General features: G+C 36.2%; 1 protein-coding gene across 1 annotated transcript; it reads left to right on the forward strand.

The window, feature by feature from the left end:
- Positions 1-6,729: 6,729 nt before the first annotated feature.
- Positions 6,730-7,686, forward strand: LOC141520136 (olfactory receptor 10G2). The gene has a single exon (XM_074231962.1). It carries the CDS (start codon positions 6,730-6,732, stop codon positions 7,684-7,686), a length of 957 nt encoding a protein of 318 aa, XP_074088063.1.
- Positions 7,687-15,715: the final 8,029 nt, after the last annotated feature.

Here is a 15,715-nt window from a genome sequence, read left to right on the forward strand (position 1 = left end):
AAAACAGAGAAGATATTAAATTTCAAGATTAAGTCAATATGAGGCTTGTAAGGATTCTTACAAACAGACTAGCAGCCCCATCTCTGTTTGAGTATGACACCCATGATGTACGCAATATGTATAAAATCCCTCATTATTTATTGTTTGTTGATTACGAAAAGCATTTGATTCAGTTGAACAAAACTTTTTTACAAGGCTTTTTCTTTTTTAGTGATTTAATATTTATTTTTCCCTTATATGCAAAACTAATTTTTAAAATTAATCTCTCTTTTTGCCTACCCCATTGATAAGGCATATGATTTGATATGGGTTATATATCCATGTGCAATCTTGGGAAACATATTTCCATATTAGTCAACAAAGATAAAGAAAGCAAATAAAAAGTATACTTCAATTGGCATTCAGACTCCATCAATTCTTTCCTGGAAATGGATAGTATTTTTCATCTAAGTCTTTCAGAATTCTCTTGGATTGCTGCATTGCTGAGAATAGCTAAATCATTTATAGTTGAACAACATACAATATTGATGGTATCGTATACAATGTTTTCCTGGTTCTGCTCATTTCACTTTGCAGCAGTTTATGTAAATTTTTCCAAGTTTTTCTGAGAGCATCCTTTACAGGCCTTTTTCAAGAATATATCTTCCATACATACATAAAAAAAAATCATGGGGCAGCTAGGTGCTGCAGTGGATAGAGCACCAGCCCTGGAATCAGGAGTACCTGAGTTCAAATCCGGCCTCAGACACTTAATAATTACCTAGCTGTGTGGCCTTGGGCAAGTCACTTAAACCCATTTGCCTTGCAAAAAACTAAAAAAAAATTTTAAAACATTCATAAATGTTTAAAATACATAAAAAAAACAAATTCTTTAATGATCTTCTGATAATAAACGTTAGGAGTTATATAAAGCAGGAAAATGTAGCTCAACAGTTTTTGCCACTGAGAGAATAAATTCAACAGAGAGTTCAAAAGTCCCATTGAAGCAGAATTTCAAACTGTAATACAATCTCTAATAGAGACAATTTATAGTGTGTCCAAGTGTGGCTAATCAGACCAATATGAGCTCAGAATGCTCTACCAGTGGTCAGGCACAACTATTTCTGGGGAGGTTCCTCTAAATTCATGCCTCTCACTTTCCCTTTGAGCTGCTTCAATTCTGCCTTGCTCATAGAGCACACAGCATCCTCTCTGATGAGGGCATGCAATGATGATTTTGAGCCAGTGTCATCCATTCTGAACAATCAATTCTAAAGTTCTTAAGAGAGACCTCCTGAGTGTCCCAGTATCACTTTTGTTCCCCCATGAGCACTCGGTGAGGTTTCCCACAAAATAGTATTGTTGGCAAGCATACATTTGGCATTCAAACATCATGGCTAGTCCATCAGAGTTTCACTCTCTGTGGTAACATTTGAATGTTTCACAGTTTATTATTGACAATATTCTGCTGATTGCATCAAGCCCCAGAATATTGCAAAGTCTCCTAGAAGCATCTATAACATAAGGAAGTTTGGCCTGACTATATGGGAAAGATGAAGTGGATAAAGAACTACATTTGCTCAGATGACAACATGCATTTGGGTGGTCAGTCTATAAGAGTTGTCCATCTGTGTGTGTGTGTGTGTGTGTGTGTGTGTGTGAGTGTGTATTATCTATGTGTGTGCATGCATAAATGTGTATATGAGAGACTGCAGAAATAGACAACAAGATGGTCCCAGAGTTAAGTAAAAAGATGACATTAGGCTAGATTAACTCTGAGAAAATATTAATCTTCTTAATGACCAAACTTTCCAAGAGAGCAAAGGTATAGTAACATATGTCAGTATGGCTGCTGGTTTTACTGAGAGACTTCAATATAAATCTGCTTCCAACACTATTAGCTGTGTAACCATGGGCAGATCACATATTTACTCTGACTCTCAATCTCTTCATCTATAGAATGGACAATCATATCTCAGGGGATTGTCAAAAGAATCAAATGATATCATAGGTGTTAAATACTAATTTTAATGGAGGAGATCTTCAAGTTGAGATCAAGATACATTTGAGATTTATTCAATGCAAAAGAAAGATATAAATAAAAATGGTGTAACAGATGAGAGGAGAGAGACATTATTTTCAACTGGGAAAGGGACGCACCATTGATTTCAGTTATGTAGAACTCTTATTATGGAAAGTTCTTCCATAAATGCAGACTTGTACCTGTCACCAGAAGTACCAAGAAATTTTTACCACTTCCCAGGGTCACACAGATAATGTATAAAAAACAGATCTTCTTAGCTCCAAAGACAGCCCTTCTGGTCTCTATACACACTATACCCTATATACCACCATACTTCAGAAGTGAAAAAGGAAATTCAGTTATTCATCTCTCTTGTATAATTGTGTTTGTCCAAAAGATAGAAACCAAAGAAATAAGAGGTCACCTCAAATAAGTCACTAGTCAACTTCAGGTATTCCCTATACACCATTTTCTTGGAGATCCACGAGAAAGATTTCTTTCATCTCTGCATAAACAAAGTAATGAGGATTTAGATAGTATAAACCTCATGAGGGAAAGACTTCAGAATAAACCTAGGCTCCCTTGAGGTCAGTAATTTTCATCAGATCCCTTGGCAGTTTTGGGAAAAAAAATTTAAGTATAATAATAATAATAATAATAATAATGTTGCCAGGGGAACATAAATGTAAACCAAAAGTCAATAAGTACTCTTTCCAAGGGCTAGACATGAGGAAGTGTAAGCTTCTTCCCTCCCAGGCAAAAAGAGATACTTTCCCTCATCTCCAATTGACTCGAGGTTTATTATATGAATAGCATTTTAAAGGTTCTTGGATCTCAGCCTATCAACTAATTCCTTTCCAAAGTTCAGACAGGAGATTTTGCCATAACACCACAGAATGGTTATCTGAAGAACAGCTTTTTCTACTCACTTGTCCATTTGACTGGAAAACAGGTCAGCTTCTCTTGGGGTTCTGCTTCTATATGAGTCTGAGGGCATGAGAAAATGTTCCTGAAATCAGCTAACTTAAGAAAAAGTCACAGAAAACAGTTGTAGACATTGAGGAACATAATGGATCCATCTCTCTCTCTCTCTCTCTCTCTCTCTCTCTCTCTCTCTCTCTCTCACACACACACACACACACACACACACACACACACACACACACACACACACACAAAGATCTATCTATCTAGCTTGCTCAATCTCAAAAAAAAAAATTCCTTACCACAAATAAAAAGATTACTAATTTGAAGGGGTTTTTTTTAGTAAAGGCCAAAAGTCATAGAAATCAGAAAAATTAACACATGTAAGTATGCCTATACTTGGAAATCTGGATAGATGTCAATTTATAGAAGCTGCTAACATTTATTGGTTGTATGAACAGAGTCAAATCATATAACCACTGCAACCTATCAATTTATTCATTGATTTAATTGGCATTTTAATGCCTAAGATGTCTTACTTATTAGGTTGTTAGAATCTAATGACACAAAGTAAGTAAAATATTTTTAAAGCTTAAAAGAGACATATACATGTTAATTTATTATTAATTCTCCCAGCTTTTTTGGTTCTGTGAGTGTGTTTTTCTTAGATCATGAGAAAACTAAAATTAACAATATATCATTTTCTTAATGATCATATTTACAGTTATTTGATTTTGTCCTGGCAACTGCTTAGGTCATCCACTTAGCTCAAAATCAACTGGCCTGTGCTGAATTAAGTTTAGAAATACAGTTCTCTTGCTAATCATTTTTTTATTCTTGCCACAAGGAATTCTTTATGCTTAGGAAATGGGAGTAAACATAAGGAGTCAGCTCTTGTATCTTTTGAACACAAAGTTAGCCTTCAAAGGTTGTTGTCTAAAACAGTTTGATCATTATCTTTGACCTTGGAAACAGACTTGAACTTTTCTTAGTCACAGGAAGAAAAGAGAGTCCTTCATTTCCAAATTTCAGCCAATCATATTGTTCCCACTCCTAAACTATGTAACCAGTCATGTTGCCCCCAATCCATGATGTTATTTAATTTGATCTGTTCTTTGTTCTGTACTCTCAACAAACTATTAAAATGGCATTGTCAGGGGCAACTAGGTGGTGCAGTGGACAGACCACTGGCCTGGGAGGACCTGAGTTCAAATCTGGCCTTGGACACTTAAGAATTAACTAACTGTATGACCTCGGTCAAGTCACTTAACTCCATTGCCCAAAAAAGAAGGGGGAGGGGTCATTGTCCTTTCACTAAGAGTTTTTGACTAGAAACTGAGGTAGTCATTGACTCTTTTATTGGCAGATAGCATGTTCCTATTAATAAAGTGATTTTTTGTTCAAAGAAGTTTGCCTCAGTTTACCTTTGTGATAAATTTCCCCCATGAGACTTATGAAGCAAAAAGTCAGGAACACCATACATACAATAAGTAAAATAAAATAAAAACTTAGTTCATGCTAGCATGTAATATTTATTTAATGAATAAGATGTTCTAGAAAAAAATACAAAGTCATCTCCAACTTTTCATTTATGCAGGAAAAAAGCATTATAATAACTTAAAATTTATAGCACTTGACTATAAGGTACTTTTTAAACATTAATATATTTGATCCCCATAAAAATATGGTAAAGTAGGGGGCGGCTAGGGGGCGACTAGGTGGTGTAGTGGACAAGCACCAGCCTTGGAGTCAGGAGTACCTGAGTTCAAATCTGGTCTCAGACACTTAATAATTACTTAGCTGTGTGGCCTTGGGCAAGCCACTTAACCCCATTTGCCTTGCAAAAACCTAAAAAAAAATATGGTAAAGTAGGCAGTATATTATTATCTTCATTTAACTGATAAAGAATTAAAGCTCAGAAAGTTTTAGTAACTTCTATAGCATTACGCAGCTTGAAATGTAACAGAGCAAGAAGTTTTGTCTCCTACATATAATTCCAATCCTCTTTCATTTATACCTTAATAAGATTCCATTACTAATCCTTAACCTAGTTACTTACCATCTAGAAGAGCAGGAAGAGGGTCATTTTTTCCTAAAAGCAATTAAAGCAAATAATTTATATCTATCTCACCCATATATTAACCTTTGGGGAATGGAAGGAAGAGAAAAGACTCCTTTTGTATCACTTTCCCCACTTTCTGATATAGATCAAGCAAAGTTACATTGTTTTGCTAAACAGATGGACCTTCCAGGACCAGAGTGTGACTGACTAAGAACTAGTCTTTTGTGGTTGGTGAGGACATAGAGTAAAGAGTTAATCATGTGTTTCTATTCTATTTCTTTTCAAGAAATCATCTTTTCTCCCTTTCCTTGAATCCTCATCTCAACTCTTACACATTACCATTTGAAGAAATTAATTACGAGAATATCCAGTCTATATATCATCTTGGTTTTAACTAACTGCTTTAAGAAGCATTTTCTTTATTTAGTAATATTTATGAATTCCCCTTGTTTCTGCTACATAAGCTTCATATGTTCAATTATAAGCCATTCACATGATGGTCTAAGTTATGGGCAGGGAATCTCAGGCCTGCAGATCATATTGGTCTGACATAGCCAAGGCAATCATAGGTGGGACTTGAAACTCAATAAACTGCAAGGTTTTTATTGATGAATTAATTAAATGTTTGACCACATATGACTCATGAATGATGTTATAAATACCCAAATGTCCCTTGACTGGTAAAAAGATTCCCTACCCCTGGAATACACAAAATCAATAAAATTAATTTCAAACCAGGGGAAATTCAGTATAAATTAGGAATTAAATAGCTCTGATTAGAATCACTTTAAGTTTATAAGTATATTTTTTGCCTGTCTTTACCTCAGAGAATTTAGATGGTCTTTTAGGCTTTGTTATAATGTAGAGTAGTGGAAACTGTGAGGTTTAATCCTTTCATAACTGTTGGAACAAACTAGTCTCTCAAAGGCACACAGTCCTAACAACAACACAATCCAATATAACATCCAGATTATTGAACAAAGAATCCAAAAAAAACTAGGCTTTACTTCTATCTCTACCACTTCTTATCTAAGAAACTCTGAGAAATGACTGTAATTCTATAGCTTTCATCTTTTTCATCAAATAAATGATGGGTTGAAAGAAAAGATCTCTGGTACCTACATAACCTTGTCCTATAATATCCATTTGGAAAATAATAGATTTCTCTCCACTTCTCACTTCCTGAAACAAGATTTCTAGATAGTGACTTTCCTTAAATTAAGGGACTTGAATTACTTAAACTTGTAATTGCTCTGTCAATTGCCATGGAAGAAAAGACTTCCTCCTTCTCCTCATTTTATTAAATAGATGGCACATAGGGGAAGTTGCTTGGACTATACAGTCAGAGGTATTAGAGGAAGTAGTTTTGAGTTTCAGGAAATACAAGGTGGGTAAGGGAAGAAAGAAGAGTCTGAGGAAGCCTGATTCTCCTCTATAATTATTCCTTTACATTTCATAGAATCACAGATTTAGAGCTGAGACATTAGATATGACTCATCCCTATCATATCATTTTAGAAAAGAGGAAACTGAGACCCAAAGATGTTAAGAAATTTTACCAAGTTCATTCAGGGAATAGTGGCAAAGCTAGAATTTGAGCTTTGATACAATTTTAATGGCTCTAACTTTTGTATTAATTCCAATTTACCATGCTGCCTCCCCATTAATGTTAACCTCTTTACTGTGCCAAGTCTTCTTTAACTATGTCACACTATTTCTCCTTAGGATAAAACAGTGAGGACATGGAAAAAATCAAAAACAATTCACTTGAGACCACAGTGACAGATTTCATTCTTTTGGGATTATCTCACCCACCAAAACTGAGGATCTTCCTCTTCCTTGTCTTTTTTGTTATCTATACTTTGACACAGCTTGGAAACACATTCATCTTGCTCATGGTCTGGGCTGATCCACAATTAAATGCACGTCCCATGTATATATTTCTGGGTGTCCTATCCTTCCTAGACATGTGGCTCTCCTCAGTTATCGTTCCACTGATTATCCTGAGCTTTACTCCTGCCAGTAAGGCTATCCCATTTGGAGGGTGTGTGGCTCAACTCTACTTTTTTCATTTCCTTGGAAGCACTCAATGTTTCCTCTATACCTTGATGGCATATGACAGATACCTGGCAATATGCCAACCTCTGCGCTACCCAGTGCTAATGAATAGACAGTTGTGCACAATGCTTGTGGCTGGTGCTTGGGTGGCTGGTTCTATCCATGGTGCTATCCAAGCCACCCTGACTTTTCGATTGCCTTACTGTGGCCCCAATCAGGTAGATTACTTTATCTGTGACATCCCTGCAGTACTAAGGTTGGCCTGTGCTGACACCACTATTAATGAGCTGGTGACCTTTGTAGACATTGGCGTGGTGGCTGCCAGCTGCTTCCTGCTGATCCTGCTTTCCTATGCAAACATTGTCTATGCCATCCTTCAGATCCGTACAGCAGATGGGAGACGCAAAGCCTTCTCTACCTGTGGCTCACACCTGACTGTGGTTACTGTATATTACGTCCCCTGTATTTTCATCTACCTCCGAGCTGGTTCAAAAAGTCCTCTGGATGGTGCAGTGGCTGTATTTTACACAGTTGTCACCCCATTGTTGAATCCCCTGATCTATACTCTTAGAAATAAAGAAGTAAAAGCAGCCCTAAAAAGGTTAACAGGAGGCCGAGGAGCTGCCAATGAAAATAAGTAATTCCCTTTCCCCTCTTTGATCATCGGCTACTGCAATTACAACTTCCTTCAGTTATTCTATTTGTACAAGCTCTCTGATTCTTTATTAGTTACTGTCATTTGATTGAACTAACTAAAAGTGTTTTTTAAAGATTGATCATGAAAGTAGCAAAAATATTTTAACAATTGCCACCAATCTCCTCTATATGGGAGGTAAAGAAACTGTAGAGTTAACATCCAAACTATCTTCTTGACAGAAAGCATTATTCCTACTCACTTATAAACTAATGTTTCCTTTAAACAATTATTTTCTATTATCTCATTCTAGTCATGCATTCCATCCAATTAGGTCTCAGTTATGTCCAATAATGAGATTATGTGTGTATTCTGTATTAAAGTTTCAAACCAAACATATTGGTCACACTCTCATGATTCATAGATATCCAAGACCACATTTTTTCTGCCCTCCTTTGTTATTTCTCCCAAAGAACCACTGGACACTTCTCTACTATGGTTTTTCTTTCTAGGTGGCATCTACTGTTCTCCAAGATATCTGAATTTAACAGTTTTTCTTAGTCTTTATTTTCCCTTTTTCAGATTTCATCTTAAATATCAGGAGCTTGGAATCCTATGAGGCTGAAAGTAAAGAATACAGGCTCACCTGTGCCACAGATACTACAGAGAGGCAGATGTGTACAATCCCCAGGGAATATGGAAGGATTAGAAAATAATCTCAGAGATGATGTTAGTCTAATAGATAAGTGAGTACACCTATCAGCCTAGTAATTGTGCCATAGGAGCAGGGAAGGAGGGATACTGGTAGACTTAGTAATAATGGAAAGTTAGCCAAGGTAGGTATAGTGATAGAGACTATAGGATGGGTATTGAACATAGCCTTGAAAAATTAAACCTACATACTTCCTATTGCATTATATCATCAGAAAGAAATCAGTGATTTAAAAAAATAAGATGTAGAAACAGTTTCTCTACAAGATAATGAATTTAAATCATCAATTCCCAAACCTCTCCTAGTTCTATTTGGAGTAGAGATTTTCTAAAAGGCTCTGAAAGACCTAGATCTTACAATGGCAGTTTGAGCTTGAAGGGAAAATATAAACTCTAGGGGCAAGGATGACTTTTAATTTTTATCTTTATATTTCCAGTGTATAGCTTGACACCTTTTTCAAATAGCACATATGTAGGAAATGTTGTGAATTATTCGCTTAGATCTGATTTTAGCAATATACTTATTGGCAGAAGAACATACCTTAGAATCCCTATCAGAGGTAACCTTCAGAGGTTCTACCCTTGCCTGGTTCAGGGTCCACATTTGACACCAGTATAGCATTGTCAAACTGACACATCTTTGATGAGGTTTTCAGTACAGTGAGTGGCAGATGTCTGGAGACAAGATGGGTCAAGTAAGGACCAGAGAAACTATCAATGTTTTGACAATTGAATAAAATATTAAATAGAATAAGACTAAGACAAAGCCATATGTGGCTTCCACTGGAGACCTTCCTAATTTACATGGATTTAATAATTATACTCTTTGGCTTCAGTTATGCACCAAATTCTAAATCTACCTAAATATACTATCATTCAGTCAAAACTTTTCTATGTGATCCAAAAAAGGACTTTGTGTGAAATTTTCAAATGTTTTGCTGAAATTCCAGTATATTAGTTTGATGAAAGTTCCCCAAAAATGTTGTCCAAAAAATGAATAAAGTTAGTCTTTTTCATTTAGGTGTTATTGTCATATCCATTTTACAGATGAGAAAACTGAAATCAAAAGAAGTTAAGTGAGACAGCCAAACATCACACAGGTAGTAAGTATCTGAGGTAAAATTCAATCTCAGGTCTTCCTAAAGCCATGTCTAACATTCTATCTATTACATTACCTATCAATAACTCCAGTATCTTTCTATTGCTTCTTTTTGACTTTTAAAGAACTTCATAATCTGGCTCCTTACTACTGCTTCAGTTTTCTTGCATCTTATTTCTCTCCATATTCTTTGTAATCTAATGACTAGACTCCTTGCTATTCCTCAAATAAGTCACTCCATCTCATGATGCCATGCATTTTTATTGGCTGTCCCTAATATCTAGTCTTTTCTCCCTCTTCACTTTTATTTCCCTACTTCCCAGGCTTCCTTCATGTTTCAGCTAAAATTCCACCTTCTGCAAAAGTTTTTCCAGGTCTCATATAAAATTAGTAGCAACCCTCTGAGTTTATATCCAATTTATTATATATATATATATATATATATGTATATATATATATATATATATATCTTGTATGTACAAAGTTTTTTTCTTGCTGTGTCCCACATTAAATTGTGAGCTTTTTTAGGGAAAAAAACTCTTTTTTGTCTTTGTAATCCCAATGTGCCTGGCACATGGTAGATGCCTGATAAATGTTACTTAGTGTGACCTTGTTTACATGATCTGTACATTTCATTTTAAAATTTAAGTTGGCCTTTCTGGCCACAGCGCTTCCAGCGGCATCATGGCCTTTCTGGATTGGCATCTCGCGCCTGCAGCAGGCTCCCAGAAAGCCTCGGCCCCGGAGCCCGCCGCCCGCAGGAGCGCCTACAGTGAGAAATGAAAAGAAAGATGAACATTTGAAACAAGAATGCTGAATGCTACTAAACATGTTGAGGAAATAGAGATCATGCCCAGGATGTGAATTAAAAATATTGAATGCTATTAAACCACTCAAGGAAATGAAAAGAAAAATGAGGATCTGAACCAAGAATGCTGAATGCTACTAAACATGTTGAGCAGAAATTTCCAAAGCTTGTGCCAATGAATGGATCCAGGATATCAATCAACACTTCATAATTTTGGTGTACATTTACATGAATTCATAAGCTCATGAGCACCAGTGATGAGTGGGAAGTAGAAGACTTAAGAAACTTAACCAGTATGATGTAGATTTGTCACCATTTGTCTTCCGTTAATTATGCTGTTGACCTTCAGTCAGTCATGTGCAAATCTCCATGTCTCCCATGGACCACATTAGCAGAACTTGTAAATCCATTATCTTCCAAAGTCTGACCATACATGCTTGTTGCCATTAAATGACCTAATTCTTCACTTTTCTGCTAGCCATAATGGGTTTTTTTAATTGCATGTTTGCAATAGTTTTGGATTCTGATTTGTTCAGTCTGGCACTGATGTATTTTGCATGTAAGTTAAATAAAGAGACTATAAATCTTTAAAAAAAATAATAAAATAAAATAAAATTTAAGCTGGTCTGTGTCCCTTTGGAAATAGTTTGGTCTCTTCAGACATTTTCCCTTTTCCTTCTACACTGTAATAATTTTGTTAGTGACATCAAAATTGAATACTTAGTCCTTCTTAAACGAACTTCATATATGAATATTTCAAAAATAAAATTTTCCCAGATTATAGAATGGGAAATAGAATATTTAAATAATTTCATGGTAGGAAAAGAAATTGAACAAGTCACAAATGAACTCACTAAGGAAAAAATTCAGATAGATGTCAGATAGATTAGCAAATAAATTCTACCAAGCATTTAAAGAACAGTTTATTCTAATAATACATAAAATGTTTGAAAAATAGATAAAGAAGAAATTATACTAAATTCTTTTTTATGAAAAAAAAAGTATTTTAACACCTAAACTAGGAAGAGTCAAAACAGAACAAGTAACTGCAGGCCAAATTTTCTAATGTATACTGATTCAAAAATTTTAAATAAAATCCAAGCAAGAAAATTAAGGTAATATATCACAAAGATCATATACTATGGCCAGGCTGGATTTATACTGAGAATGTAGTGTTGGTTCTACATTAGGAAAACTATAAACATACCTGACAATATTAACAACAAAAATGTTATGATTATTTTATTAGATGCAGAAAAAAAGTTTTTGACAAAATACAATTCCTTTTTCTATTAAAAACATTGCACTATCTATCTTAATCTAAGAGCAAACAAAACCTGTAATGGGAAGAAGTTAGAAACCTTTCCAGTAAAATCAGGAATGAAGCAAATATATTCATTGTCACTATTACTCCTCAATACCATGCTAGAAATGTTAGCTATAGCAATTAGATAAGAAAGAGAGCTCCAAAGGAACAAACATAGACAATGAGGGGGGAAAGTATCACTCTTTTCAGATGAAATGATGGTTTACTTAGAGAAAGAACCCTAGAGAGTCAACTAAATAGGTAATTTAAACAACTTAAGCAAAGCTACAAAATAAAAAAATAAATTTCCACAAATCATCAGTATTTCCATACTTTACCAACAAAACCTAACAGAAAGACTTGCATGAACTGATACTGAGTGAGATGAGCAGAACCAGAAGATCATTGTACACTCTAACAGAAACATGGGGGTAATGATCAACCTTCATGGACTTGTTCATTCCATCAGCGCAATAATCAGGGATGATTTTAGGGTATCTGTGACTAAGAATACCATCTGTATCCAGAGAAAGAACTGTAGAATTTAAAGAAAGACCAAAGACCTTCAATTTAAAAAAAAAGTTGAATTATGTACTACATAATTTTATGTTTTCCTCAAGGATATGATTTTTCTCTCAACACAATAAATTTTGATCAGCATATAACATGGAAATAATGTAAAGATTATCAGACTACCTTCTGTAACGGAGGGTGGGGGAAGGAAGGGAGGGTGGGGAAAAAATTGTAAAATTCAAAACCTTAACAAAAAATGATGAATAGAAACCACTATTATATATAATTAGAAAACAAATAGAATATTTATATAAAAATATATCCAAAAAAACCTAACAGAAAGAGATAGAGAAATTCCACTTAAAATAATTATAGACATATAAAATACTGGAGACTCTCCCTGCCTTGGCATGCACATGCAGGAACTATTAAGAATACAAATTCAGACTTCCGGCCAAGATGGTGGAGAGAAGACAGGCACAGCTCTAAAATCTCTTGATCTTTCCCCATCTATGATATTAAGAAAACCTCTCAACAGATATCTGACCCACAAAACCCAGGAAGAAAAGCCAGGAGAAAGAACATCTACCTCACAATTTGTCTCCCACAGCCATGGGTGAGCCCAAGCACACAGGATGGATCAGCCTGATTAGGGCTGCATTGGAGCCCCAGGTGCCTAAGGGCCTGAGGGCCTGAGTGATGGACCAGGGGTGGGGCTAGACCACAGAGACATTGGAGTTGGTGCTGACCCTCTGGAGCTTGCCGACAGGGCTGGGGGGAGAGTTCCAGTGCAGGAGAGCTGCAGACACCATTCCTGGGTTCCTCAGGTCTGAGGAACTCTAAGACCACGCCTCCATTGAAGCTGAGGCCTCTTCCCAGAACAAACATAATTACAGACTACTTCTGCCCCAGGCACAGGTGTGTGAACAATAAAGCCCATCTTTGATTGAAGGCAAAAGGATTTAAGAACTTCAATCTCTCCCTTCAGGCTAAGGGAGTGGGCCCTCAATCCAGGTCACAGACACTCTAGAAAAAGCAACCAGCACCTCCCACTGGCCAGCTGGAGATGTCGCACTCGATGAATAAAGTCTCTAGGGATCTCAACATCAAACCTCTGTGAACCAGCCCCTCCCCAACTCAAGCTTTTAGCAAAATGAAGAAAGGTCAGCAGAAAGGTGGAGCTATAGAAAAATTCTTAGAAGGAAAAGACCCTAATTCAGAGAAACCTAGAACCCCTGAAAAGAATATGATCTGGTCTCCAGCACAAAAAGACTTCCTTGAAGAAATAAGGAAGGAGTTTAAAAATCAATTGGAAGATTTGGAAAAAGAAACCCAACAAAAGATTAACATCTTGCAATAAGAAAACAAATCATTGGAAAATACAATTGGACAAATACAAAATGAGAATAAATCTCTCAAATCCTCAATTGGACAAATACAAAATGAAAATAATTCTCTCAGATCTTCAAATGCACAAATACAAAATGAGAATAAATCTCTCAGATCCTCAATTGGGCAAATGCAAAAAGAAAATAATTCTCTCAAAACTTCAGCTGGTCAAATGGAAAGCTCTTTCAAAAGTAGAATTGACCAAGTGGAAAAGGAGTTGCAAAAGGTAAATGAAGAAAACTCCCCCCCCTAAAAAAAGAATAGAGTCTGCAGAAACTAATGACTTCATGAGACAGCAAGAGCCTGTTAAACAAAATCAAAAAATAGAAAAAATAGAAGAAAATGTAAAATACCTCATCAAAAAAAACCACTGACCTTGAGAATAGATCAAGGAGGAACAAGATGAGAATTATTGGACTTCCAGAAAACATTGAAGAGAAAAAAATCCTGAACTTAATATTACAGGATCTAGTGATGGAAAATCACCCTGATATCAAGGAACCAGAGGGCAAAGTAGTTATTGAAAGAATACATTGGGGCGGCTAGGTGGCACAGTGGATAAAGCACCGGCCCTGGAGTCAGGAGTACCTGGGTTCAAATCCGGTCTCAGACACTTAATAATTACCTAGCTGTGTGGCCTTGGGCAAGCCACTTAACCCCATTTGCCTTGCAAAAAAAACTAAAAAAAAAAAAAAAGAATACATTGATCCCATCCAGAAAGAGATCCTAAAATGAAAACACCAAGGAATGTTATGGCCAAATTCCAAAACTATCAGATAAAAGAGAAAACCCTGCAAGCAGTCAGAAGGAAACAATTTGAATACCAAGAAGCCACAGTAAGGATTATGCAGGACCTGGCTCATTCAATATTAAGGGATTGAAGAGCCTGGAATGAGATATTCCAGAGAGCAAGGGAGCTTGTAATGCAGTCAAGACTCCACCATCCCGCAAGGCTGAGACTTCTTTTTCAGGGGAAAAGATAGACATTTAACAAAATGAAAGAATTATAAAATTCCTGATGAAAAGACCAGGGCTAAATAGAAAATTTGGACATCAAACAGAAGGTTCAAGAGACACATGAAAAGGTAAAAAAAGGGGGGGGGGGGGGGAATAAAGAAAAAAACTGCTATCCAATAAGCTGAAACTGGCTGTTTCCCAGCATGAGGACAAAGATTCTCATAACTCTTGAGAACTGTAACTCTAACAGAAAGAATATACCTAGCCAGATGTGATGGACATTCATGACCTATCCTTGAGACTGCTATCCAATGGGATAAAACAGGCTATAACCCCACTTGGGAGAAAGACTCTAATAACTCTCAAGAATTTTAACTCTATTACACAGAATGTACTTAGCTAAAAGTGACAGATACTCAGAATTTTCTATGACTCAGATAGAATAATTTTAAAAACACTACCTCCTTAAAAAGGGGGACAGGAAGGAGATGGGAGGAGGTAGGGGATTGAATGGGATAAATCTCATTATACTAAGGGGTTCAAAATACCTATGATAATAGAGGGGAAGAAGGGAAGAGATGAGAAACACCTCAATCTTCTTCTCATCAGACTTGGCTTAAAGTCAACTTACACACAGACTCAGTTAACTTAAAAAACATCTAACCTTTCAAATACTAAAAGGGGAAAAGGGAAGGGGGGACAGAGAAAGGGAGGGGGGAAGAGGGGAACTCACAAAAGGAAGGGAAGGGAAAAGGGGAAAAGGGGAAGGGGAAAGAAAGGGGAGGGGTAGATATAGGAGGGTAAACACACTGAAGGAGGTGGTATTCAGAAACAAAACACTGGGGAATATAGATAAGGGGGAAAGGGGGGGAAATAGAAACAGAGGGAAGATAGCATGGAGGGCAATAAAGAATTAGTAATCATAACTTTGAATGTGAATGGGATGAACTCCCCCTTAAAGCGTAAGCAAATAGCAGAGTGCATTAAAAACTAGAATCCTACAAAAAACTCATTTGAAGCAGAGAGATACATATAGAGTAAAGGTAAAATGTTGGGGCAAAATGTATTTTGCTTCAGCTGAAGTGAAAAAAAGCAGGGGTAGCAATCCTTATCTCAGATAAAGCAGTTGCAAAAATAGGTAGCATTAAAAGAGATAAGGAAGGAAATTTTATTCTCCTAAAAGGTAGCATAGACAATAAAGTTATTTCAATACTGAATATATATGCATACACACACACACACACACACACACA

This window comes from Macrotis lagotis, chromosome 4 (assembly GCF_037893015.1).
Source record: "Macrotis lagotis isolate mMagLag1 chromosome 4, bilby.v1.9.chrom.fasta, whole genome shotgun sequence".
NCBI lineage: Eukaryota > Metazoa > Chordata > Mammalia > Peramelemorphia > Peramelidae > Macrotis > Macrotis lagotis.